The 27909-nt window shown below is 42.4% G+C and overlaps 2 protein-coding genes and 2 long non-coding RNA genes across 5 annotated transcripts; 2 read left to right on the top strand and 2 right to left on the bottom strand.

The window, feature by feature from the left end:
• Nucleotides 1–4550: 4550 nt before the first annotated feature.
• On the bottom strand, nt 4551–12600 carry LOC112080457 (mitochondrial basic amino acids transporter). The gene is made up of 4 exons (XM_024146239.2): nt 12145–12600; nt 10793–10836; nt 6769–6852; nt 4551–6059 (listed from the first exon to the last, which is right to left on the bottom strand). The coding sequence occupies exons 1-4, from the start codon at nt 12182–12184 to the stop codon at nt 5286–5288; spliced, it is 942 nt and encodes a 313-aa protein (XP_024002007.1). The 5' UTR covers nt 12185–12600; the 3' UTR covers nt 4551–5285.
• A 1713-nt stretch (nt 12601–14313) lies between these two features.
• LOC112080434 (tryptophan--tRNA ligase, cytoplasmic-like) lies at nt 14314–21458 on the bottom strand. Its single transcript, XM_070442589.1, is given in 9 exon segments — nt 14314–15430; nt 15876–15988; nt 16142–16242; nt 16931–17113; nt 17471–17590; nt 17852–17960; nt 20345–20558; nt 20723–20789; nt 21400–21458. Coding segments are annotated over 8 exon segments (1062 nt in total). The 5' UTR covers nt 20783–20789; nt 21400–21458; the 3' UTR covers nt 14314–15268.
• Nucleotides 20138–21547, top strand: LOC112080458 (uncharacterized). The gene is made up of 2 exons (XR_002896187.2): nt 20138–20588; nt 20747–21547. It is a non-coding gene; the product is annotated as an uncharacterized lncRNA (long non-coding RNA).
• A 1486-nt stretch (nt 21548–23033) lies between these two features.
• LOC139027429 (uncharacterized) lies at nt 23034–27766 on the top strand. 2 transcript variants are annotated; one of them, XR_011479507.1, is made up of 3 exons: nt 23034–24848; nt 24960–25100; nt 26227–27766. It is a non-coding gene; the product is annotated as an uncharacterized lncRNA (long non-coding RNA). The 2 variants fall into 2 exon arrangements; XR_011479508.1 differs by having other exon boundaries at nt 23038–24237; nt 24740–25100.
• The last annotated feature ends 143 nt before the right edge of the window (nt 27767–27909 follow it).

Below are 27909 nucleotides of genomic sequence, written 5' to 3' on the forward strand. Positions count from 1 at the left end.
CGSCCTTCCTAACTCAGCTGCCAGAACGGAAGGAAACCTCCCAATAGCTGCCCTTTTTGAGGCTTTGGAAAACCTCCCTRGTCTTTGTGGTTGAATCTGTGTTAGAAATTCACTGCTCAACTGAGGGACCTTASAGATAATTGTACGCTTGAGGTACAGAGATAGGGTTGTCATTTTTTTTAGTTAACGTATTAATGCACACAGCGATTCCATCCAACTTATGTGACTTGCTAAGCACATCTTTACTACTTATTAACTTATTTAGGCTTGCCATAAAAGGGCTTGTGAATAATTGACTCRATACATTTGTTTTTCATTCATTAGAAAAAATTCTAAAAACATAATTCCGCATTGACATTATGGGGTATTGTGAGTAGGCCAGTGACAACTCAAAATTTGGTCAATTTCAAAGGGCGGCAGGTAGCCCAAATCAAATTGTATTTGTCACATACACATGGTTAGCAGATGTTAATGCGAGTGTAGCGAAATGCTTGTGCTTCTAGTTCCGACAATGCAGTAATATCTAACAAGTAATCTAACAATTCCACAACTACTACCTTATACACACAAGTGTAAAGGGATAAAGAATATGTACATAAAGATATATGAATGAGTGATGGTACAGAACGGCATAGGCAAGATGCAGTAGATRGTATMGAGTACAGTAYATACATATGAGATGAGTAATGTAGGGTATGTAAACATAAAAGTGCATAGTTTAAAGTGGCTAGTGATACATGTATTACATAAAGATGGCAAGATGCAGTAGATGATATAGAGTACAGTATATACATATACATTATATTAAGTGGCATTGTTTAAAGTGGCTAGTGATACATTTTTGATCAATTTCCATTATTAAAGTGAGCTGGAGTTGAGTCACAGGCACATCGTGCAGTACTCCCTAGCATACCACTCGCCAATGTCCAGACTCTTGACAACAAGGTTGATGAAATCCGAGCAAGGGTTGCTTTCCAGAGAGACATCAACSTTCTTTGCTTCACGGAAACATGGCTAACTCAAGAGACGCTAACGGAGTCGGTGCAGCCAGCTGGTTTCTTCACGCATCGCACCGACAGAAACAAGCATCTTTCTGGTAAGAAGAGGGGAGGGGGGTATGTCTTATGAAGAACGTTAACCTAGCGGTTAAGTGTGAGTCAGTAACCAAAAGGTCGCTGGTTCAAATCACCAAACCGACTAGTTAAGGAGTAAAAAAAAAGAGGCATTTTTGTCCTTGAGCAAGGCACTTAACCCGAATTGCTAAGTCGCTCTGGGTAAGAGCGTCTGCTAAATGTAAATTCAGGCTGTAACAAAATGAACTTTCTGAAGGCACTGTATGTGTTCCATTCGAAAGATCGCACCACATTTGTAGGAAGAAAACGGTTTATTACAACCGCATCTAGCAGCTACCGAAGGTAATTGACATAAGTGCAATTTTTTGTTTCTCTCGTGCCATCAACAGGACTCCTTTCTCAAAACCAAACCAACTTTATCAGAGCATTTCAGATACTTTCCTTGTTTTGCCCTAGAATAAAATAATTGATCACTGCCTTCAAAAGCAATGTCTGCCTGTTCTAGAGCAGTGCCTGTTCCCTTCAGTTTGAGTTACCTATACTAGATGGATACTGATCAACAAGATATACTGTGTATAGGTTCAGACATTTTGTGAAATAGCACAGTTAAATAGAAATCTTCTTAAAGTATATTCTWAAAAATGTATATGGATATATATATTTACCCCAAAAATATATAGGGGATTGGAAATGCAGACAATTACATTGATGGAATCTGCAATAAAGCTGATCCACCCCTTAAAAAATATGCTAAGGCTTAGGCCAGGATTTAATCCGATCTGGCGCCGTTGGCAAATGTTCCAACGTTCACTGTAAACGCGTTGCTGCACATCTCGGCTTAGTCGGAAATTAAATTGAAATGGTGCATCCTGACCTTTGGCAGACATACTTTGTTACATTCTTGTCTTGAAAAGACATGACAAAGAAGACTCCATATTAGATAGTTTTTATTCAGCCATTTCTTTTTCCACATATTGCTTTGGTTGCAAGACATTAAGACCTATAAAGAACAAACATTACACGTACAAAATAAAAGTTACTTGCCCTTTTGGACATATGCCATCCAACCTGTACAGTACAACCAAAATGCTGATGGTTTGTGTTTTATGTAACAGTAAAACAAAGGAAGCAGCATTCCATATAGTTGAGTTGCCCTTGTGTCAACGAACACACTTAAATTGTGCCATAAAAGAAATAAGACGAGAAAGTACTGACCCAAGTTCACAGTATAAATACATCATACAGTAGGTTACTCTGTACAAGCAGTGTCATCCAGCATATAGAAACGAGTCGTTAGTTATTGTGAAACACATGCACTTGCAATTCAATTTGATATCCAGTGTAGGGTTTAACCTCTCCAGTGAAAGGATGCAATATCCTTAAGATATTTGTTTACATACATCTCATACTTGTAGGATAATTTGTCAAATCATGACATGTACATCATTCAATATTAAGTTGGTATGTAACAATTTTTGCCCAAAATGTAACAATCAGGCTGTTAATTTAATTCACTACATTTGCTAGGGACTGTGCTGCCTCAAATACAATGCTACTGTAAAAAAAACTTTTGTCCTGAATCAAAACAATTCACTMATTTCGCTGTGCAATATGGTCGTGCCATTTCATACTTAACACTGCAATGATTTCAGCACATTTGTTAATCCCGAGTGTTTCAGTAAAATAAACAAGGTGCCACCTTTACAAGGTCTCAGACATGATGCCCCTGAGTGTTTAAATTAGGATTATCAAGAACTAAGAGTTGTGTAATCAGGAACCAGCTAGTGCAGACGTCGCACCCAACTCTAATGTCCATGGCTTTCCAAAATGGTTACTCAAGATAATCTTCACTCATGGGCCCTAAGGCTCCGTTCACACTGCTCGCCGTAAACATCTATGCAAGGAAGTCATTTCATTGGTCCTAGCCAGCAGAATCATTGATTAGAACTAATGAAATGGCTTCCTTTCTGGCATAGTTTTTTCCCTGCAAGCAATGTGAACGGACCCTTAGGGACTCCACAGTTAGTCTTTTCATCGGAAAGCTTCACTTGTGTACAGTCGTGGCCAAAAGTTTTGAGAATGACACAAATATACATTTTCAAAGTTTGCTGCTTCAGTGTCTTTAGATATTTTTGTCAGATGTTACTATGGAATACTGAAGCATTACTACAAGCATTTCATAAGTGTCAAAGGCTTTTATTGACAACTACAAAGAGTCAATATTTGCAGTGTTGGCCCTTCTTTTTCAAGACCTCTGCGATCTGCCCTGGCATGCTGTCAATTAACTTCTGGGCCACATCCTGACTGATGGCAGCCCATTCTTGCATAATCAATGCTTGGAGTTTGTCAGAATTTGTGGGTCCACCCGCCTCTTGAGGATTGACCACAAGTTCTCAATGGGATTAAGGTCTGGGGAGTTTCCTGGCCATGGACCCAAAATATCAATGTTTTGTTCCCCGAGCCACTTAGTTATCACCTTTGTCTTATGGCAAGGTGCTCCACCATGCTGGAAAAGGCATTGTTCGTCACCAAACTGTTCCTGGATGGTTGGGAGAAGTTGTTCTCGGAGGATGTGTTGGTAGCATTCTTTATTTATGGATGTTCTTAGGCAAAATTGTGAGTGAGCCCACTCCCTTGGCTGAGAAGCAACCCCGCACATGAATGGTCTCAGGATGCTTTACTGATGGTAGCGCTCACCTTGTCTTCTCTGGACAAGCTTTTTTCCGGATGCCCCAAACAATCGGAAAGAGGATTCATCAGAGAAAATGACTTTACCCCAGTCCTCAGCAGTCCAATCCCTGTACCTTTTGCAGAATATCAGTCTGTCCCTGATGTTTTCCTGGAGAGAAGTGGCTTCTTTGCTGCCCTTCTTGACACCAGGCCATCCTCAAAGTCTTCACCTCACTGTGCGTGCAGATGCACACTCACCTGCTGCCATTCCCGAGCAAGCTCTGTACTGGTGGTGCCCCGATCCCGCAGCTGAATCAACTTTAGGAGACGGTCCTGGGGCTTGCTGGACTTTCTTGGGCGCCCTGAAGCCTTCACAACAATTGAACCGCTCTCCTTGAAGTTCTTGATGATCTGATAAATGGTTGATTTAGGTGCAATCTCACTGGGAGCAATATCCTTGCCTGTGAAGCCCTTTTTGTGTGGGTTAGTGTTTCGCATGGTTGACAGAGGAAGAACAATGATTCCAAGCACCCCCCTCCTTTTGAAGCATCCAGACTGTTATTCGAACTCAATCAGCATGACAGAGTGATCTCCAGCCTTGTCCTTGTCAACACTCACACCTGTGTTAACGAGAGAATCACTGACATGATGTCAGCTGGTCCTTTTGTGTCAGGGCTGAAAAGCAGTAGAAATGTTTTTTGGGGATTCGGTTCATTTGCATGGCAAAGAGGGACTTTGCAATTCAGCTGATCACTCTTCATAACATTCTGGAGTATATGCAAATTGCCATCATACAAACTGAGGCAGCAGACAAATTAATGTGTCATTCTCAACTTTTGGCCACGACACTACATATTTTCAGACATACATAAGCAGGGTTGGGTAGGTTAATCCGTTAATTACTAGTTACATGTGAAATTCTAATCAGTAACGTAACTTTTGGATTACTCAAACTTTACTTTCAGGTTACTTTCCCCTTAAGATGCATTAGAAGACTAATATTACCAATTGAATGACATCTATTGCAGGATAAATCAATGTTAAGGGCTGGCCAGAATGGATGTTGCATTTTAATGACAAAGTCTATAGGCATCTGCTAGCAGATACCCATAGACTTCCAGTCATTGGCTAGCGAAACTACCTCCAATAATTTTGCTGGTAACGGATTMGTTTTATGTTACATCTAATCCGTTTCTCCAACCCTGCAATATAAATATACTAAGCTGTGCATACATACATGTATACGGGTATTTTGTAACCAGGATGACCAGTTCAGTAATTTGAGTGCTTTCTTCCCCCAGTGACAAATTAATTAACCAAAGAAAAAAAATACAAATAAAGTCTGCTCTGTACAAAACCAAGGGTCAAAAAGGGACACGTAAATATTTACAACCAAAGTTTTCCAATCTTAAAATACATTGTATAAAAATATCCTTTGTCTAGTGGTCAAGTCACTCAGGTCTCAGCAGCTTAACTGGTGCACTGTGGGACCACCTCCACTCCAGTAAGGGTCACCAGAGCAGAAGCACCATCTTCCCCAGGTCACAGGCTTGAGGGCTGGGCCTGCTGTGGGCTCGCAGTGAGTGAGGAGTGGGCGGGTAGGGGCTCGCAGTCTGTGATGCCGCCCTCGTCGTTCCGCATGTACATGAGGAACAGAGTCACGGTGGCAAAGGTTGTGGCGTTGACTGGGAATGCCCGAAGCAGTGTGGAGGTGAGGCCACGCGTGAACACCCGCCAGCCCTCCCGCTTCATGCTCTGACGCATGCAGTCTGCGATGCCGTTGTACTTGTTGTGGCCACCCACGCCGTCCGCCTGGAGCCGGGATTTTATGACGTCCACGGGGTAGGTGGAGATCCACGAGGCGATGCCCGACATGCCGCCGGCGAACAGCAACTTGAGGATCATGTAGGGGTCGTCGGGCTCGCAGCCCAAGTGGCGCGTCAGGACATCGTAGGTCAAGAAGTAGATCCCAAAGCCCGGCGTCTCGCGGACCAGCGTGGTCACCATTCCCCGGTTGATTCCGCAGAAGCCCTCCTTCCGGTAGATGCGCACCAGGCAGTCCAGTGAGTTCTTGTACAGCTTCTGCTTGGACTTCCTCTCGCCCAGCCCCTGCAGCTGCATGCGTGTCTTAGCCAGCTCCATAGGACAGCAAATGACGCTCTGCAACGCGCCCGCCGACGCCCCAGCCAGGAACTGGTTGAGCGGTGTGTCGTGGCCCAGCCTGCGCATGGCGTTGCCCTGGACACCGAACACGATGGCGTTGATGAAGGTCAGGCCCATCATGGGGGAGCCGATGCCTTTGTAGAGCCCTGTCATCTGTGGACACAGCAGACAGAGAAAGAAGGGTAATAAGGTAATGAAGCTGAATAACTTGGAACAAAGTCGTTTTGGATAAAAGTATCTGCTACATCACACTTTCACTACAAGAAATGCTGTTCTCAAGGCCAGACTCTTTATAAAGCAATGGTATAATGCTAATGTGCTGTATATGCCGCTATTCTACTCCTTTAATGATATAGCTTAACACTAGTACTCCACCAGAGAAAATTGTGGAATTCCTAATCACAATGAAAAACAGGTTTAGGCAGCCCAGCAGAATCTACCCCATTAAAACCTGGCGTAACTCCCAACCTGCGCGAGTGCTAAGGCGGTTCTCTTAATTTAGCCACGCAGCAGGCACAACACTCCGATTTAACCCTTGCTACTGATATCTCTCCCAACCTCCTCCCTCCAGACTGGCTGATGTGCGTCAGCCTAGCAGAGAGCCTAAGACTGTAACGAGAGACACTTGAGTAGAGTCCTGTTCTAACCAATGGTACAACTGTAGTTGGCACTGCACAGAGCACATGGCAATGCAGAGCCAACCACCTCGAAACTGATTAATTCGAATATGAAAAGATTTCACCACTGGTGTTTCCCCCACTACAGCAGTCTCAAACTTCCAGCCCGTAGGCCACATCAGTTGAGTTCTACAGACATGGTACTGTGAGGAACTTGAGTCGGTCATGGTGGTGGTCGTACTCACCGACTCTTGTCGTACGATAGACTGGAAGCAGTGATACGTGCCGCGGTACAGAGGTCTGTCCACACTCTGAACTTGGAGTCGTACCTAAAAAAAATGGACACCTCAATGTTAGTAAAAAAGCACAAAGACAATACTGCCACATTTAATAATAGAAAGGAAAAGAGACAATACATGAATAAGTGACTATTGGCAAATGTAGTGTACTAAGGTATGGGAGTTGGGTCAGGTGCAATGTGTGTGGTGGTGAAATTATATATAAAAAAATATATTTAAAAAAGTATTCTGTGCTTGTACATCTGGAGAATATTTTTTACAAAACACGGGGGGAGAAACAGAAGACCTTGACCGTACTTACTAGCTAGGTCACACATCCGTGCAGAGGTTGATTATCCCTCATCTACAACAAAGTGACACTTTATGCTGTTAAAGACAGCCCTCCCCGTTCAGGGATAAAATCAACATGGTGTCCCTCCCTCGGCGCCTTCGTATTCCAAAAAAATGAATACACAACGGGGAAAAAAAGGTTCTGTCAAATATCAAACAGGTGTAAAGTACAAATATCCTGATACGGGTTGTAACTTGTTGCTTAGAGATTGAGTACACATATTCGAAGATTCAGTGTCGGCAAATTACAGCTCTTAGACTAATTACATGTATGAAAATACGATGAGGCTTGTACTGACATTTTTATAATAAAACAATTAAGCCGACTGATTCTTAGTTTCCACAGCTATATAATATACATTTCGAGAGGCTATTTTGAGCCTAAATAACTTTGCTATGACTGGTATAACTTTACTAGAAATTACCTAATGGAACAAAGTACATGTTTACAAAATACTTAGCCCTCTGCCTTGACAACCAACCGTGTGTCAATTCTAGGAAGATTTCAACCCACTTATCCCCMAAAAAATTCTCAATGTCTCCAAGTTTCACCATAATTGTAAAGCCCTAGTAACTTTAACAAATTCAAATCTGAAGATTATTTATTTCATGTGATAAGTGATTTATTTACATCTGCCCCTCATTTTAAGGTCAACCCTGTTATGTGAACTATCGTTTTAATACGGTAAATCTATTCCTTTCTAAAATGTGTTTTTCAAAAGAAACATTGAACATCAAAGTATATTCATAGTGTAAAAGCAGGTCAGCTGGTTCTATGCCTTTTGGGCATTTTCTAGTGTTTTGTGGGGGAAAACTGAGCAGGTCAAGCATAACGTTAACCCTGTTACCCATAGACAGGCTAGAAATGTTTTAGTAATTAAAAATGTTTTGTGAAGCTTGCATTCAATTTCCACTCAAGCTTCCAATACCCATCCCGAGGGGATTTATGGCTGATTTAAGATAATCGTCAACCCTGTTACTTTATTTGGCACATAATAGGCACTTACTATAGTCATTTTCATTTAACATCTTGAGATGGGAAGTGTTTATGAAGTTTAGAATGTGCTTTTTATGACCAAGTAAACAAAATATATATTTCACCTTATTTTAACAAAGTTACACTTCTCAAAAGGCACCGTCATAATTATGAGATAGTAAGTCTGGATCATGGACATTGAATAGTCGTGCAGGTCAACACCTTTTTAAAAGGACAATCTAGGATTCAACCAATAACTAAGCATTTTCACCACCACTTTATTTGCTAAATAGCTGAGGAATGGGGCAGGAGAACAATTTTACCACTCAAATACATAGACACAGGGACTCTCACATATGGATGCAAAGACTGAACACCAATGAGATAAGAATAATAGTTTTAACCAGATACAGTGATTGCTTACAAATAATAAACCAAGGTTATATTTTGGGTTCTGATAGGGTAAGACCAATGCTCATGAGGAATTTAAGTATTAATGGCTACAGTTGAAGTCGGAATTTTACATAAACTTAGGTTGGAGTCATTAACTTGTTTTTCAACCACTACGCAAATTTCTTGTTAACAAACTATAGTTTTGGCAAGTCGGTTAGGGCATCTACTTTGTGCGTGACAAGTAATTTTCCCAACAATTGTTTACAGATTATTCCAGTGGGTCAGAAGTTTACATACGCTAAGTTGACTGTGCCTTTAAACTGTTTGGAAAATTCCAGAAAATTATGTCATGGCTTTAGAAGCTTCTGATAGGCTATTGAATAATTTGAGTCAATTGGAGTGTACCTGTGGATGTATTTCAAGCCTACCTTCAAACTCAGTGCCTCTTTGCTTGACATCATGGGAAAAATCTAAAGAAATCAGCCAAGACCTCAAAAAAAATTGTAGACCTCCACAAGTCTGGTTCATCCTTGGGAGCAAATTTCCAAACGCCTAAAGGTACCACATTCATCTGTACAAACAATAGTACGCAAGTATAAACACCATGGGACCACGCAGCCGTCATACGGCTCAAGAAGGAGACGCGTTCTGTCTCCTAGAGATGAACGTACTTTGGTGCAAAAAGTGCAAGTCAATCCCAGAACAACAGCAAAGGACCTTGTGAAGATTCTGGAGGAAACAGGTACAAATTATATCCACAGTAAAAGGAGTCTATTTCGCCATAACCTGAAAGGCCGCTCACAAAGGAAGAAGCCACTGCTCCAAAAACACCATTAAAAAAGCCAGACTACGGTTTACAACTGCACATGGGGACAAAGATCGTACTTTTTGGAGAAATGTCCTCTGGTCTGATGAAACAAAAATAGAACTGTTTGGCCATAATGACCATCGTTATGTTTGGAGGAAAAAGGGAGAGACTTGCAAGCCAAAGAACACCATCCCAACCGTGAAGCACGGGGGTGGCAGCATCATGTTGTGAGGGTGCTTTGCTGCAGGAGGGACTAGTGCACTTCACATAATAGATGGCATCATGAGGGGAAATGATGTGGATATTGACGCAACATCTCAATACATCAGTCAGGAAGTTAAAGCTTGGTCGCAAATGGGTCTTCCAAATGGACAATGACACCAAGCATACTTCCAAAGTTGTGGCAAAACGGCTTAAGTACAACAAAGTCAAGGTATTGGAGTGGTCATCACAAAGCCCTGACCTCAATCCTATAGAAAATTTGTGGGCAGAACTGAAAGCGTGTGCGAGCAAGGAGGCCTGTAAACCTGACTGTTACACCAGCTCTGTCAGGAGGAATGGGCCAAAATTCACCCAACTTATTGTTGGAAGMTTGTGGAAGGCTACCTGAAACATTTGACCCAAGTTAAACAATTTAAAGGCAATGCTACCAAATACKAATTGAGTGTATGTAAACTTCTGACCCCCTGGGAATGTGATGAAGGAAATAATAGGTGAAATAAAATCATTCTCTCTACTATTATTCTGACATTTCACATTTTTGAAATAAAGTGGTGATCCTAACTGACCTAAGACAGGGAATTTTTACTCTGATTAAATGTATTTGGCTAAGGTATGTAAACTTCCGACTTCAACTCTATATATTAATTTAAGTCAAAATGCATGTRCCAATCCCAGATTGATTTAATTAAATACAGTCTATTAAAAGGGTCAATGTCAACCAGATGTCATCAAACAGGCACCAACAACGCTCCAATCCATTAATATGGAACAATATCACCACCAACTCTCCCACACACACRCACAATGTGTCATTGACAATGGGATATACATGAGGGCCTGATGCAAAGTGCACATTGGATTCATGTGATACAGACCCCTAAACGTATCTGATAATTACGACTTACTATCTCATAATAATGACTCGTAAGATTTTTTTGGGTAGCGGGAACAGTGGTCCATATTTCCATAGATGTCACTAGTTCAGAAAACAGCCAAAATACCCACGTTTGTGTGGTCTGGGGAAAAAAAGGTGCTGTTTATTATTTGTAATCAATGTTTTGATTGGAAAAGCGCATGCATAGCCTATTTAATTCTCTATCAAAMGCTTTTGGTCATTTGTATTCGAACTCGCCCTTTCGCCCTAAACCCCACGGTAGCTAAGATAATTCAATTTCAGTGTGATTTCTAAGAAAAATATAAACACGTGCCCGGCATTTGCCAACGAGAAAACATAAACCCACCTTTACAGTATCAAAAGGATGGCCAACCAAAACACCTGCAGCACCTGAAAATGACAAAGATCTGTTAGTCAGCACTTGCTTGTTGGAAGCAGTTGATTTCTGCTAAGTAATGTAGGCTATACTAAGTTAAAGCCATGTGAAACCAATAGGAAAAACAACCCCTTAATTGCAAAACAGGATAGCATAGAGTGRATAACTACAGTAAAGATACAGTAGAGAGCATGGAGATGCTTTCAACTGCTTATCAGTCTCTGAGCCAAGCCATGATTTAAGTTAAAACCACTGAGGTACTGTTGCAACAGTGGCGGGTGCATGTTTGAATATCAAGTGCATCACACACAAGAACAAACAGTCTTATCTGGACTGCCATCAACAGTTGTTCACTGTACCCTTGTCCTTGACATTATTGCTAGAGAGAGGGAAACGCAATACTGTCTGACACCACCTGTGTGTGTCACAGGACTAAACCTGCCTAGGGCAGTTTCAGATTAGAGTACATTAGTCTGACYCTCACTTGCAAGACATTATCTGTAGCTGAGACAGTATCACAATAATGCTCAATGATATAGTTTATTAATCAATAACTTTGTATGGCTAACCGGACAACATTCATATAATTTGAGATGGAGGTAGGGTTAAAGGCAATTATACATCTTTGTAGGAAGTCAAGAAAATAACTTCCTGTGGAGAATAATTTTAACAAATGTAATTTAGCTAGACAGGTCCTATTTCACAACGCCTCTAAGGTCTAGAAATACACCCAGTTGAATTTTGTGTTGGGGGGGTAACTCTTAAATGAGTACCCCCGTCTGAAAAATCTGAAGATTGTACGTAACGTTACTTCACATTCACCAGTTTTGAAACCAGTTTTGACCATGTGAAGTTGTTGCTTGAGGGACTGCCCATTGTACCACTCCCAACTATGAGCACATAGTTTGGATTGAAATGAATGTAACGTTAATTGTTTGGCTGTGAGAGAATTAAAARGTTATCAACAATATACATTCTATAGCTAAGAAACCTACAGGTTTAGCCAGCTAAGTACATGTAATATGGCGAGTTAAACAACAATGGGGGAAAGAAAGTGCTAGACTAGCAGACAAGACACTCACAGTACTCAGTATTTTTCCATTCATTAACCTACTTTTTTTGGTAAACTTGCGCCATCACTAGGCACATTTCTGCATTAGCTAACTAACACTGCTAGCCATGAATCAATAAGTAAATCCAAAACGATTCCAACGCGACGCATTTGGCAAACCCTTTCCATGACTCGGTGCTGCTGCCACGTAGCAATCATTGAAGCAATATATCCAAGGGTGTGCTTGCTAGCTAGCTATAGTTTAACTTACCTCCTATGCATCCTGCCGCAAAGTCCAATGTAAAGTCCATTCCYTCAGTCTTTGAATTAATCAAAAGATTGCTAGCGGTCAGTGAGCCTGTATTTCTTCGTAGCACAAGGGGCTAGCCAATTCAAAGGTCTGGCTTGGTGCAATCTTGCAATGCTTCAAGCTAGCCGAATAATTTAGCAAGCTATCAGTTTCCACCTGTAGTTTGATGGCTGCATCTGTAACGTTAGCTATCTGCTAGTTGAATTGCTAGCCCGAGCTAGTCTCCTCTTGATATAGAACAGTTAGCGAAGTGCTGTTGGTGATACCACTGGCTACCCAAGCGAGCTCGTGAATAAGCTAGATAAGTAGCTTAGTGTGCATGCTTTAATTTAATAATTGAATTGAGGCTCTCCCACAGTTAGCATACTTCCACCGGCTGTGTCTTCTATTTCTGTATATCGTGTGAAGTTCAAAGCCCATTTTGAGGAAGCATTTAGCCCAATCGGATTACTGTGACGAAGACAACACCCCTACCGCCCCCACACTCGTTGACTCGATGTGATTTTGCGTGGGGTTCTGTTCAAAAACTGTGATTACAGTACTTTCGACTCCAAACAACTGATTTATGATCAGCTCTCCCCAATCTAGTCTAACCCTTTACCTTTAGTATAGGACCGAAGTAACAAAACAGACCTTGGACCAGATGTTCTTAAGGGTAAAATATGGTAAATTGTTGACCAAGACACATTCAAGATTGCAACGTTTATAGCATATTAGACATTCTGAAAAACACTCACTGTATGGTCAAACCAAACATTGTATAATCAAATCAGATTTATTTATAAAACCCTTCTTACATCAGCTGATATCTCAAAGTGCTGTCCAGAAACCCAGCCTAAAACCCCAAACAGCAAGCAATGCAGGTGTAGAAGCATTTAATTTTTTAAAGTGGCAAATTACCAACAATGACAAGGCAGCCTACAGGGAGGAGGTGAGGGCCCTGGCGGAGTGGTACCAGGGATATAACCTCTCCCTCAACGTCAACAAAACAAATCGTGGACTTCATGAGACAGCAGATGGCGCACACCCCTATACACTTCGACGGGACCGCAGTGAAGAAGGTGAAAAATGTCAAGTCCCTCTGCGAACACATCACTGACAATTTGAAATGGTCAACCCACACAGACAGTGTGGTGAACAGTGCCTCTTCAACCTCAGGAGGCTGAAGAAATGTGTCTTTGCCCAACCGAGCCACGGCCTGTTCACCCTGCTACCATCCAGAAGGCGAGGTCAGTACAGGTCCACCAAARCCGGGGCCGAGAGACTGAAAAACTAGCTTCTATCTCGAGGCCAACAGATTGTTAAATAGCCATCACTAGCCGRCTACCACTCGGTTACTCAACCCTGCACCTTAGAGGCTGTGCCCTATATATATATATATATATAGACATGTAATCACTGGTCACTTTAATAGTGGAACACTAGTCACTTAGATAATGTTTACATACTGTACTGCTTTTCTCATTTCATATGTATATACTGTATTCTCTTCTACTGTTTTTTAGTCAATGCCACTACAACATTGCTCGTCCTAATATTTATATACCTCACCTCCACTTTAGAAAGTCATAATATGATGTATCATATTATGTGTTTATCGTACTGGGAACACTGATGCGCTATGTCCTTGCCTGTTGAGTAACAATTGTACTGTATTATTATCATCAAATCAAATCAAACTTGATTTGTCACATTCACATGGTTAGCAGATGTTAATGCGAGTGTAGCGAAATGCTTGTGCTTCTAGTTCCCGACAATGCAGTAATAACCAACGAGTAATCTAACCTAACAATTCCACAACTACTACCTTATACACACAAATGTAAAGGGATAAAGAGTATGTACATAAAGGTATATGAATGAGTGAAGGTACAGAACGGCATAGGCAAGATGCAGTAGATGGTATAGAGTACAGTATATACATATGAGATGAGTAATGTAGGGTATGTAAACATAAAAGTGCATAGTTTAAAGTGGCTAGTGATACATGTATTACATAAAGATGGCAAGATGCAGTAGATAAAATAGAATAAAATATATAAATATACATATGAGATGAGTAATGAAGGGTATGTAAAAATTAAATTAAGAAAAATTATTTAAAGTGGCTAGTGATACATTTTTACATAAATTTCCATCCATTTCCATTATTAAAGTGGCTGTAGTTGAGTCAGTATGTTGGCAGCAGCCACTCAATGTTAGTGGTGGCTGTTTAACAGTCTGATGGCCTTGAGATAGAAGCTGTTTTTCAGTCTCTCGGTCCCTGCTTTGATGCACCTGTACTGACCTCGCCTTCTGGATGATAGCGGGGTGAACAGGCAGTGGCTCGGGTGGTTGTTGTCCTTGATGATCTTTATGGCCTTCCTGTGACTTCGGGTGGTGTAGGTGTCCTGGAGGGCAGGTAGTTTGCCCCCGGTGATGCGTTGTGCAGACCTCACTACCCTCTGGAGAGCCTTACGGTTGTGGGCGGAGCAGTTGCCGTACCAGGCGGTGATACAGCCCGACAGGATGCTCTCGATTGTGCATCTGTAAAAGTTTGTGAGTGCTTTTGGTGACAAGCCGAACTGTGTTMAACGCTGGTCCGACCTAAGCCCACCACTGTAGTGTCGTCTGTGTAATGATCATGCCGTTTTTAATCAGCTTCTTGATATGCCACACCTAGTGGATGGATTATCTTGGCAAAGGAGAAATGCTCACCAGCAGGCATGTAAACAAATTTGTGTACATCATTTGAGAGAAATACACTTTTTATGCCTATGAAAAAGTTCATTAATCTTTAATTTCAGCTCGTGAAACATGGGACCAACACTTTACATGTTGCGTTTATATTTTTCTTCAGTGTAATTTCCATTTCAGTTAACTGTATGTGGAACTAATAAAGTAAGGTAAGTGTATCTATAAAGCCCCATTTACATCAGAAGTTGTCACAAAGTGACCTCTTTGACACTAATAAGCTGAGCTGCACTGTGCCAGTCTGGTTAGGCATTCACTATTGCTGGAACCATGCTGGAAAGGACGAGGTGAAAAGAACATATCAGAGCAAGCACAGTGAATTTGGGGTTGGCAAGGTAGTGTAAACAGGGTATTAGAAAGCGTGTCTGTGGAAGAAGATGGAGGAGTTGGCGTCGCTGGCGGACATCTTGGTCTGGGCCCCCTGCAGTGCGGGGRAGAAGGTTGAGTGCAGTASGGCAGGCTTGGGGTAGCCGATCCTGGGGGCCACATCCCGGGTCACCCGGAAGTAGGAATCCTACAGGGGTAGAGGAGGAGTCGGGCATGGGTAAGTGGAGGGATATGTCTTCAAAACCATTATGGTGCTCTAGATGTGATGCTAAATTACTTGAGTCCCTGTAAACGTAAACATTTCAGATTGAACTTTACTGAGTTCTTTACCGTCTCAGTAACATGCTGTCAGACCCTACTAATCAGATCCTTCTGTTTCTCTCAAAAAATACATTTTTAACTTCACATGATATTATTCTGGCTAAATGAAAATATACAGTCACAAGCATAGTGTGTAGAAAGAAAGGCTGSTTCTAAGGTTAATTAGTTGCCACTAGTTCAGCGCATTGAAGATAGTGGGTCAAAGCATCCCATTTCTAAAATKAGCTGGTAAAACTTTCTTTCAGATATCTTTCCCTGTTAAAGGTTAGCAGACACTGTGCGTCCTAGTTGTGCTGTGAGGCATGACTGACCTGGTGTATGGCGCAGGGAATGAGACACTGGACGTCTTTTCYGCCCTTGAAGATCTGAGGGAACGAGTTACTGAACRACGGAGCGGCCTGGATGGCTGGGAATGCGACCTTTCCTTGGGTGGGAGGGATAAGAGGAATACTTAGCTGTTAAAAATCATTCACCTGGTTCGTATTCATTAGTAAACACTGTAGCAAAACCTTTTGCTACGGAAAAGTTTGTATAATTGCTCATTAGGTGTTGACGATTTTCCTGCAATCTCTCTTACCGATACAGTCACTTTCGCCAAATCCAAAGATGCCTTTGACCTSRTTGAAAGTCACACGCTTCTGTATTTTCACCACATTCCTGTAGAAGTCTGGTTACGCCCTGTAGAGACAAAACAATTAAGAGCTAAGAACAATCAGTAAAATACTGTAGCAGACATGACAGCCTCGTACCACTAGCCAGACATGGGTGAACTTTGAATAGGTCAATTATTTGTCACTGCGAGCTCCTCCTATTGAATGATAAACATTGGCTTTGCAAATATCTCCCAGTCACATCAAGCTGTTTAGCATACCACCCACAGCTAAGAGTTATGATGACAGAAGGCTAGAGGAGCGAGAGAGAGTGAGAGAGAAAAAATGTAGGCTTCTATCTGTATTGACTACTTTCAAATTATTGCAGTACAGCACCACCTTCTGTGARACAAGTGAACAGACATGGGATAAAGCCGAAGTAACAAGTCTTGTGAAAGAGACCAGTTTTTAGTATCCCCATGATGTATGAATGCTCAAACAGCATAGAGCTTGATGAGAGGATTCTGAAACAGGCAGAATATCTAATTGTACTAAAATGGGATACGTACAGTCCCTGCACCTATAAAGTAAACGAGTACCAGGGCTCGTATCCACAAAGCTCCTCAGAGTCTGAGTGCTGATCTAGGATACGTTTAGCCTTTTAGATCATAACGAGTAACATTACATGGACAGAGGGGATCTGATCCTAGATCAGCACTCCTACACTGAGACACTTTGTCGATACGGGCCCAGAGACATAGTGGTTGGTTAGTTACCCCATGTAGTCCAGGTCAGAGAAAATGAAGGTCTTGTTGACGTCGAAGGCGCAGGTGATGATGTCCTTGGCATTCTCCACGGCGTAGCGGTGACAGTCCTCCAGGGACAGGTCCTTCCACAGGTACTTCTCATCGTCCGTCAGCTGGATCACCAGCGGGATGTCAAACGTGTCCTGCAGCCATCTGGGAACAGATGGAGGAGCACAACCCTTTACTCTCAACTGAATCCACTACGATACCAACTGTCCGTAAGCCTTCTTCTACAAGCCTGACTGAGAACGCTAGGGCTTAGGTGTTTTTGACATTATACAGTGTGTGTTATATAGGCAGTGTGTTATACACTAGGTAGGGCTTTGAGTTTCCTGACAGCGGGACCTAACCGGGACAAGGTCTGGGATGTACCATAGTGTAGGGTTAATAGATGGAGTCCACAAAAATTATTGAACTTTCGGTGGTTCTTCATAGAGTCAACTTCCTCCATCTCAATAATAGATACTAAAACGAATAGAGAAACAGTATAATAGCAGAGAGGAGCCTCACTTTGTGAAGATGAAAGGGATGAGGTRGCCCACATGCATGGCCTCTGAGGAGGGTCCTCTGCCCGTGTAGAGGTAGAAAGACGTGTTCTTCKCATACGCGTCCAGAACCTGGTGCATATCTCTGAAAAAGAGCAACAGCACACGGTTAAAGCATATAACATATCCTAAAATGCCCTCAAGGTAAAATGAGAGCAGATTAAGACTAGATTCTTAATACAATTTGGTATCAATTCCTCATGCTCAATCCCAGATAGACAGACACGCCGCCCTCTAGAGTACATTCAAATAAATGAATAGGAAGGAGGAAGGAGGTGATGACAAGCACAGCTGTCATACTAGAGAAGTGAACAATCTGGTGACTGTATTGACTAGTGCCACTGACCTGTGAGAGAAGAATATTCCTCTGCGTAAAAACCGGTGTGCCTTCTGTCCCGAGACTCTCTCTCTTCTGTCCACCAGCTCCTGGTCAATCTTGCTACTGCCAAACCTCACTGGGAAAAAACATGTTACAGCAGTCCCCTCTTCCCTTCAAGTGTACACGGTTAGTATTATTTCCTCTTATTTTTGGTGGAGTCATTATATATTATATTTATTTAGTAATTCTATGATTCATACTATTTAAAAGATAATTGCTGCTTGATATGCATCATTGTAACAAGTCTTCTGTTTAGTCATTTGGAAAAGTATTCAGACCCCTTGACTTAAACCACATTTTGTTCTAAAATGTATTACATTATTTTTTCCCTCATCAATCTACACATAATGACAAAGCAAAAACAGGTTTTTAGAAATTGTAGCTAATTTAAATAAAAAAACATTTACATAAGTATTCAGACCCTTTACTTTGTTGAAGCACCTTTGGCAGCGATTACAGCCTTGAGACTTCTTGGGTATCACACTACAAGCTTGGCACACCTGTATTTGTGGAGTTTTTCCCATTCTTCTCTGCAGATCCTCTCAAGCTCTGTCAGGTTGGATGGGGAGTGTTGCTACACAGCTATTTACAGGTCTCTCCAGAGATGTTCGATCGGGTTCAAGTCCGGGCTCTGGCTGGGCCACTCAAGGACATTCAGAGACTTGTCCCGAAGCCACTCCTGCAGTCTGAGGTCCTGAGCACTCCAGAGCAGGTTTTCATCAAGGATCTCTCTGTACTTTTCTCCGTTCAACTTTCCCTCGATCCAGTCTCCCAGTCCCTGCCACTGAAAAACTTCCCCACAGCATGATGCTGCCACCACCATGCTTCACCATAGGGRTGGTGCCAYGTTTCCTCCAGACGTAACGCTTGGCATTCAGGCCAAAGAGTTCAATCTTGGTTTCATCAGACCAGATAATCTTGTTTCTCATGGTCTGAGAGTCCTTTATGTGCCTTTTGGCCATTTACCGAGGAGTTGCTTCCCTCTGGCCACTCTACCATAAAGGCCTGATTGGTGGAGTGCTGCAGAGATAGTTGTCCTTCTGGAAGGTTCTCCCATCTCCACTGAGGAACTCTTGAGCTCTGTCAGAGTGACCATCGGTTTCTTGGTCACCTCCCTGACCAAGGCCCTTCTCCCCCGATTGCTCAGTCTTGGTGGTTCCAAACTTCTTCCATTTAAGAATGATGGAGGCCACTGTGTTCTTGGGAACCTTCAATGCTGCAGACATTCTTGGTACCCTTCCCCAGATCTGTGTCTCGACACAATCCTGTCTCGGAGCTCTAGGGACAATTCCTTCAACCTCATGGCTTGGTTTTTGCTCTGACATGCACTGTCAACTGTGGGACCTTATATAGACAGGATGACCAATGGAAACACAATGCACCTGAGCTAAATTTTGCGTCTCATAGCAAAGGGTCTGAACACTGATGTAAATAAGCTATTTCTGTTTTTTTAAATACATTTTCACTTTGTCATAATGGGGTATTGTGCGTAGATTGATGAGGACATTGTTTTTATTTAATTCATTTTAGAATAAGGCTGTAATGTAAAAAAATGTGGGAAAAGGGAAGGGGTCTGAATACTTTCCGAATGCACTGTATGTTTCCCATAGTGTTGCCTCTGTTCTGATCTACTATACCACGCCATGGCAGTGGATTTTGGTTAAAAGGACATGTTTATCAAATAAAAAATATTCAAAATGTTTAACAATAATTCACATACACGCACCATTCAGATTTTATGGCATAGCTGCCAATCTACTCATTCAACTTGCATCAGCTTGCGTGTTGGGGGAAGTGTATCTCCTGAGAAACAAGTACTTGATTTATATAGTTCCACTATGCATTTTATTTATTACCGTAGTAAGAGAAGTTATAATATTTACATGTCAAAACGTTAGAGGAAAGCCAGTCTCATCAAATGAGAAGTTCATAAAGAGAAATGCATAAATGACGATGCAAGTCTGGTCAAAATGTCAACGGTGCCTGCCCGGAAATGTTTTTTTGTTCTGACTGACTGATTTCAAAATAAAGGTTCTGTGCGATAGTCGAGTGAAGTGTGCGCCGTGCAAGTTAGGATTCAGGGCTCTACACTGACTTTTTTTTTGTTACAATCAGCATGTGTACGACTAAATTGAAAAATGTAGAAGCACAAAGAAATGGAGGAGCACAATGAAAAATATGAGGCAACAGGCCGTTTTCTTTGTAGTAATGGTGCAAGCACGACTGTCATGCATCTGCGCTCAGTGTATTCTCTATGGCACTCAGGGGCCGTGGTACAGTGACGTAATCGTCGCAACAATTATCATCAGGGTGATTTTTTTCTAGGCACACTGGTGCTCCTAAATTTAAATTCCAGGTCGCACAGCAAAATATTTAGGCGCATATGCGAGTAATATGGTCCCACTGTAGACCCCTGGGATYCCGCCCCCAGAGATCTAACATTATGATTTTCCCTCTGACCTATCAGCTTGTCGTAGTCCATTCCTTTGGCGCCGGTGGTGGACACGTTCCAGGGGTCAACCATGTCGTCCCCATTAGCAGTTKCTGCTGGCCCATTGTCTTTTGAAACGTCGCTTTCCGAGGGTGGACACCCAGCCTTATAGTCCTGACCCGTTACCTGCTTGTAGTCAACTTTGAGCTTCAGCAACAACTGTACAGCAGCATCGATATCAGCCTGTAATCCAAAACAGAATACATGATTCAGGTATTACACTGACATAATGGTATCCCATTATCATGGCCACGGATGAATTCACTATATGAAGAAGATATTACACCTTTTTACTATGACTGTATTGCATAACTTGTACAGTAACTTATTATGATATAAAACCTCACTTTAGCAGCCTTTTCCTTTTTCAGGGTTTGGACTGTCTCGTCTCCCTGACAGTTTGTCATCTTCAACCTGGTCAAGACCCATTAGGAGAGATACAAGTCTATGTGACACAATTTTACATGCAGTAGCTTACTTCATGTATGTTAGCTTTTTAACCAATGCAATCGCATATTTGCGATCTAGCTAGATAGCATGTCTAGCTGATTCATAACGTCGTAAGGAGTGCATAGTTACTAGTAGTATACCATAAGACTGCATTTTGCCTGGTAAAATATATTCCAGGTTTTTTAGTTTCTTTGCCTCGGGAAAGTAGCTAGCTATCTAATGTATGAGCCGTGTATATCAACAAAACACACATGGCTGTCAAGGATTGTTTTTGAAGTTCACGTACATAGCTAATGAACAGCAATATCTAGCTGTCTGGTTTTGTTATGGTCCATGAGGCCACCTTAACAGAAAGGATGGTTCAAGGCGCATATTGTATGCTGTGATTCAAGAACCAATCTCTACTGCATTAGCTCGCCTGGGTGGTTATGCCATTGTTTCCCATAGCGTTGCCTCTGTTCTGATCTACAACTATGACAGTGGCTTTCGGTTGACCGGACATGTTTATCAAATAAACACGGGTACATCAAAAGGAAATATGCCAAATGTTCACAAATAATTCACATACACGTACTGTTCAAATGTTATGAAGCTGCCAATCCAGTCATGACCTTTCGTGTTGGTGGAAATGTATCCACTGAGAAACAAGTACTTGATCTATATAGTTCCACTATGCATTTATGTACACTGCTCAAAAAAATAAAGGGAACACTAAAATAACACATCCTAGATCTGAATGAATGAAATATTCTTATTAAATACTTTTTTCTTTACATAGTTGAATGTGCTGACAACAAAATCACACAAAAATTATCAATGGAAATCAAATTTATCAACCCATGGAGGTCTGGATTTGGAGTCACACTCAAAATTAAAGTGGAAAACCACACTACAGGCTGATCCAACTTTGATGTAATGTCCTTAAAACAAGTCAAAATGAGGCTCAGTAGTGTGTGTGGCCTCCACGTGCCTGTATGACCTCCCTACAACGCCTGGGCATGCTCCTGATGAGGTGGCGGATGGTCTCCTGAGGGATCTCCTCCCAGACCTGGACTAAAGCATCCGCCAACTCCTGGACAGTCTGTGGTGCAACGTGGCGTTGGTGGATGAAGCGAGACATGATGTCCCAGATGTGCTCAATTGGATTCAGGTCTGGGGAACGGGCGGGCCAGTCCATAGCATCAATGCCTTCCTCTTGCAGGAACTGCTGACACACTCCAGCCACATGAGGTCTAGCATTGTCTTGCATTAGGAGGAACCCAGGGCCAACCGCACCAGCATATGGTCTCACAAGGGGTCTGAGGATCTCATCTCGGTACCTAATGGCAGTCAGGCTACCTCTGGCGAGCACATGGAGGGCTGTGCGGCCCCCCAAAGAAATACCACCCCACACCATGACTGACCCACCGGTCATGCTGGAGGATGTTGCAGGCAGCAGAACGTTCTCCACGGCGTCTCCAGACTCTGTCACGTCTGTCACATGTGCTCAGTGTGAACCTGCTTTCATCTGTGAAGAGCTCAGGGCGCCAGTGGCGAATTTGCCAATCTTGGTGTTCTCTGGCAAATGCCAAACGTCCTGCACGGTGTTGGGCTGTAAGCACAACCCCCACCTGTGGACGTCGGGCCCTCATACCACCCTCATGGAGTCTGTTTCTGACCGTTTGAGCAGAMACATGCACATTTGTGGCCTGCTGGAGGTCATTTTGCAGGGCTCTGGCAGTGCTCCTCCTGCTCCTCCTTGCACAAAGGCGGAGGTAGTGGTCCTGCTGCTGGGTTGTTGCCCTCCTACGGCCTCCTCCACGTCTCCTGATGTACTGGCCTGTCTCCTGGTAGCGCCTCCATGCTCTGGACACTACGCTGACAGACACAGCAAACCTTCTTGCCACAGCTCGCATTGATGTGCCATCCTGGATGAGCTGCACTACCTGAGCCACTTGTGTGGGTTGTAGACTCCGTCTCATGCTACCACTAGAGTGAAAGCACCGCCAGCATTCAAAAGTGACCAAAACATCAGCCAGGAAGCATAGGAACTGAGAAGTGGTCTGTGGTCACCACCTGCAGAACCACTCCTTTATTGGGGGTGTCTTGCTAATTGCCTATAATTTCCACCTKTTGTCTATTCCATTTGCACAACAGCATGTGAMATTTATTGYCAATCAGTGTTGCTTCCTAAGTGGACAGTTTGATTTCACAGAAGTGTGATTGACTTGGACTTACATTGTGTTGTTTAAGTGTTCCCTTTATTTTTTTGAGCAGTGTATTACCTTAATAAGATAAGTTATAATATTTACACGTTAGAGAAAAAACAGTCTCATCAAATGAGAAGGTCATAATGAGAAACGCATAAACGACAATGCAAGTCTGTTCAAAACGTCAACGGTGCCAGCCAGAAATGTATTATTATTATTTCGTTTACTACACTTTTTCTGAAAGACGCTAACCAAATTCCCATATCGATCAATGTGATACAATCCTTTTCCAAGGCGTCTGGTCTATACCTTAACATTAATAAATGTGAACTCATAGCTGTCAAAGATTGTGTGACACCTTCATATTATGATATTCCAGTAAAAGAAGAATTACATATTTAGGCATAACCATTACAAAGAATCAGAAGTCTAGAGGCTTACTAAATTTTAACCCTCTTATTAAAAATACCCAGAAGAAGCTAAATCAATGGCTACAGAGGGACTTATCTTTAAAAGGTAGAGACCTTCAGCCTTGGTTATTAGGAATCTCTAGACTAACATATGGAGCTCTATCTTTATATCTTGACAGTAAAATAAGCAAGGAGATAGACCAGATGCTTTTCAACTTTCTGTGGAGAAACCGTACCCATTACATTAGGAAAACTGTTGTAATGAACACTTATGAGAATGGTGGACTGAATTTTCTGGACTTTACTACTTTAAATAATACTTTTAAGATCAATTGGATAAAACAATTCCTAAGAAGACCCACTTCTATCTGGAATTTTATTCCTCATCATGTCTTCTCTACTTTTGGTGGCYTTAACTTCATGTTGTTGTGCAWTTATAATATTGACAAAATTCCAATGAAACTTTCTGCTTTTCATCGGCAGGTTTTCTTGTCACTGTCCTTAATTTATAAACACAATTTTTCTCCACACATATATTATATATGGAATAATCGGGATATATTGTATAAAAATACTTCTTTGTTGTTAGAATATTGGTTCCGAAATAATATCCTATTGGTGAGCCAAATGGTAAATGCAGAGGGTCTTTTACTCAGTTATAAKGAATTCTTATCACTTTACAAGGTCCCTGTAACACCTAAAGAATTTGCAATTGTTTTAGATGCCATTCCCTCAGGTGTTGCTCTGTTATTCAGGAACGTGTCAAGACCTGACCCTCAGAGCCTACCTTCTATTGACCCTGTTGACTCATCGGTAGGAAAGATTTGTTTCTCTTTTGGTCCATTCAACAACAGAGCGATACGAACCTTGTTTCAGCAGGATGTTGTATCTATACCTTATGTCATGCCTTATTGGAATGGATTTATTGATAATATCTRTTGGAAAAAAGTTTGGATGTTGCCACACACACCTACTTGTTAACAAAATTAAGGAAGTTTCCTTTAAAATTATTCATAAATATTATCCTGCCAACCACTATATGAAGAAGTTTAAGGAAAACATCAACTCAAATTGCTCCTTTTGTAATGACCACCCAGAAACAGTGTTGCATCTTCTTTGGCATTGTATTCATGTAAGAAAACTGTGGCAAGACATCAGTAGATTTATAATTGAACACATTTATGAAGATTTTACACTATTGTGGAGAGATGTACTGCTTGGATTCTTTATTTGGGGAGAAAAAGGAGTACAAAAATAAAACACTAATAAAAACAACAGGACCGACAGACTTTCTTATTTTTCTCCATTCACCCAGCGGGTCAGAYGCCGGGCACCAATCACACCAGGAATTCTCGCTTTTGGTGGATCCATTTGTGGTTTCAGGGTGGGTGAGAAAGGAGTTGGGTGCAGTTGAATCAGCAAAGGTAACCTGTAGTGGACTTGTGATATTTGTTTGTGTTTCTTCTGACCAGAGTGGAGCGGGCGCTCTGTGTCATGCAACTTGGGTCAAGATCTGTTTCTTGCTTTGCTCTTAGGAACAGGGCACCATTGAAGGAGTCATTTCTGGGGTATCGWTAAGTGTGGAGGTGGAGCAATTTAAGCTGAAGACTCCTGATGTTTGTGACGCTCGCCGTTTACTGCGACGCAGATCCGGTGGGGAGCGTGGTGAAACAGAGGTGACACAGTCTGTTCTTTTGAGCTTTTCGAAATGAGGATCCTGAAAGRATCCCTTTGAATAGTAGATGAACTAGGGATAGGCCAATACATATACGCTACGGTCACAAGACGCAGGCCTCCTTATCGTCCCTAGAATTTCTAAGCAAACCGCTGGAGGCAGGATTYTCTCCTGTAAAGCTACATTTTTATGGAATGGTCTGCCTTTCCATGTGAGAGACGCAAACTCGGTCTCAACATTTAAGTMTTAATTAAATACTMATCTCTTCAGTAGGTCCTATGAGGGAGTGTGGTCTGGCCCAGGGGTGCGAAGGTGAACAGAAAGGCACTGGAGCGACGAATCGCCCTTGCTGTCTCTGCCTGGCCAGTTCTCCCCTCTCCACTGGTGCGGCAGGTAGCCTAGTGGTTAGAGCATTGGACTAGTAACTGAAAGGTTGCAAGATTGAATACCTGAGCTGACAAGGTAAAACAAATCTGTCATTCTGCCCCTGAACAAGGCAGTTAACCCACTGTTCCTAGACTGTCATTGAAAATAAGAATTTGTTCTTAACTGACTTGCCTAGTTAAATTAAGGTAAAAAATAAAATAAAAATTCTCTGCCTTTGACCCTATTACGGGGGCTGAGTCACTGGCTTACTAGTGCTCTCCCATGCCGTCCCTAGGAGGGGAGCGTCACTTGAGTGGGTTGAGTCACTGACTTGATCTTCCTGTCCGGGTTGGCGCCCCCTTGGTTTCGTGCCGTGGAGGAAATCTTTTTGGGCTATACTCTGCCTTGTCTCAGGGTAGTAAGCTGGTGGTTTGCAGATATCCCTCTAGTGGTGTGGGGGCTGTGCTTTGGCAAAGTGGGTGGGGTTATATCCTTCCTGTTTGGCCCTGTCCGGGGGTATCATCGGACGGGGCCACAGTGTCTCCCGACCCCTCCTGTCTCAGCCTCCAGTATCTATGCTGCAATAGTTTTTGTCGGGGGGCTAGGGTCAGTCTGTTATATCTGGAGTAATTCTCCTGTCTTATCCGGTGTCCTGTGTGAATTTAAGTATGCTCNTAATTCTCCTGTCTTATCCGGTGTCCTGTGTGAATTTAAGTATGCTCCCTCTAATTCTCTCTCTCTCTCCATCTCCCTCCCCCTAGAGGATCTGAGCCCTGGGACCATGCCTCAAGACTACCTGGCCTGATGACTCCTTGCTGTCCCCAGTCCACCTGGTCGTGCTGCTGCTCCAGTTTCAAATGTTCTSCCTGCGGCTATGGAACCCTGACCTGTTCACCGGACGTGCTACCTTGTCCCAGACCTGCTGTTTTCGACTCTCTCTCTCTCTACCGCACCTGCTGTCTCAAACTGAATGCATGGCTATGAAAAGCCAACTGACATTTACTCCTGAGGTGCTGACCTGTTGCACCCTCTACAACCACTGTGATTATTATTATTTGACCCTGCTGGTCATTTATGAACATTTGAACATCGTTGCCAAGTACTGTTATAATCTCCACCCGACATAGCCAGAAGAGGACTGGCCACCCCTCAGAGATGGGTTACTCTCTAGGTTTCTTCCTAGGTTCCTGTCTTTCTAGGGAGTTTTTCCTAGCCACCGTGCTTCTACTTCTGCATTGCTTGCTGTTTGGGGTTTTAGGCTGGGTTTCTGTATAGCACTTTGTGACACCAGCTGATGTTAAAAAGGGCTTTATTAATACATTTGATTGATTATGCACGGGGCAGGTTCTCCTGGCATCCGCCAAACCAGTGGCGGTCGGTGCCGTTTAAGATGTTTTGTTCCGTTTGCTTCTGTTTAAGAAAAGTTTTTCAATAGAATCGACGGAATGAATACTCCCCTGATCACGTGTACATATATTTCACTTTCATAGCAGCCACGTTGTATTCCTTCTCGCATCTATGTGCTCTCCTCCTCTCACCTTTTGCTTGTGGACTTCAATGCACATCTGCTATATGTGACTAGGTGAAAAAACCTTTCCAAGCCAAGCCATATCATAACTGCAACACAGCCTACATTGTTGTCACCATATTAGCTAAAGTAACTTCATAGTAAACATAGCTAATAGAACTAACACGTTAGTAAACCCGCTGCAATCATGCAGTAACGTTAGCGCACAGTCAGTAAGCAGTTTAGTATGGCGGGCCCCGGTGGCAATACATTTGTAAAACCAAAAGCTTACCTTGACTTGGAAGACATCCAGTGTTGTGTTGGATAGTCATAGCCAGCTAGCTAACATAGCATACCTCTGTTTGAGCAGGGTGTTTGAGTAGGCTAAACTAGCTAGCTGCATTTGCTAGCTACGTAACTGAAACCTCTCTCACTTCTCCTTAATTTTTGAAGAAATGTATTTGTTGAAAACTGTTCAACTAATGTCTTTCTATCTTTTTGATTAAACTACTCACCACATTTTATGCAGCGCTAGCTAGCTGTAGCTTATGCTTTTAGTACTAGATTAATTATCTGATCCTTTGATTGGGTGGACAACATGTTAGTTCATGCTGAAAGAGCTCTGATAGGTTGGAGGACGTCCTCTGGAAGTCGTCATAATTACTGCGTAAGTCTATGGAAGGGGGTGAGAACCATGAGCCTCTTAGGTTTTGCATTGAAGTCAATGTACCCAGAGGAGGACAGAAGCTAGCTGTCACCGGTTACACCAGGGTGCTACCCTACAGAGTGCTGTTGAAGTTACTGTAGACCTTCATTGCAAAACAAATAAAATTGAATCAATCTTTATTTGTCACATGCACCAAATACAACAAGTGTAGACCTTACCATGAAATGCTTACTTACAAGCCCTTAACCAACAGTGCAGTTCAAGAAGAGT

The sequence above is a fragment of the Salvelinus sp. IW2-2015 genome, unplaced genomic scaffold, assembly GCF_002910315.2.
Source record: "Salvelinus sp. IW2-2015 unplaced genomic scaffold, ASM291031v2 Un_scaffold16326, whole genome shotgun sequence".
Lineage (NCBI taxonomy): Eukaryota > Metazoa > Chordata > Actinopteri > Salmoniformes > Salmonidae > Salvelinus > Salvelinus sp. IW2-2015.

Bases quoted from the DNA above. Each gene is read 5' to 3' on its own strand.
- LOC112080457 (XM_024146239.2), bottom strand. From the start codon at position 12,184: ATGGACTTTACATTGGACTTTGCGGCAGGATGCATAGGAG. The intron at 6,853-10,792 runs GTGGGTTTATGT...CATTTTTTTTAG, and splicing joins ATCCTTTTGATACTGTAAAG to GTACGACTCCAAGTTCAGAG. The intron at 6,060-6,768 runs GTGAGTACGACC...CTGTGTCCACAG, and splicing joins CTATCGTACGACAAGAGTCG to ATGACAGGGCTCTACAAAGG.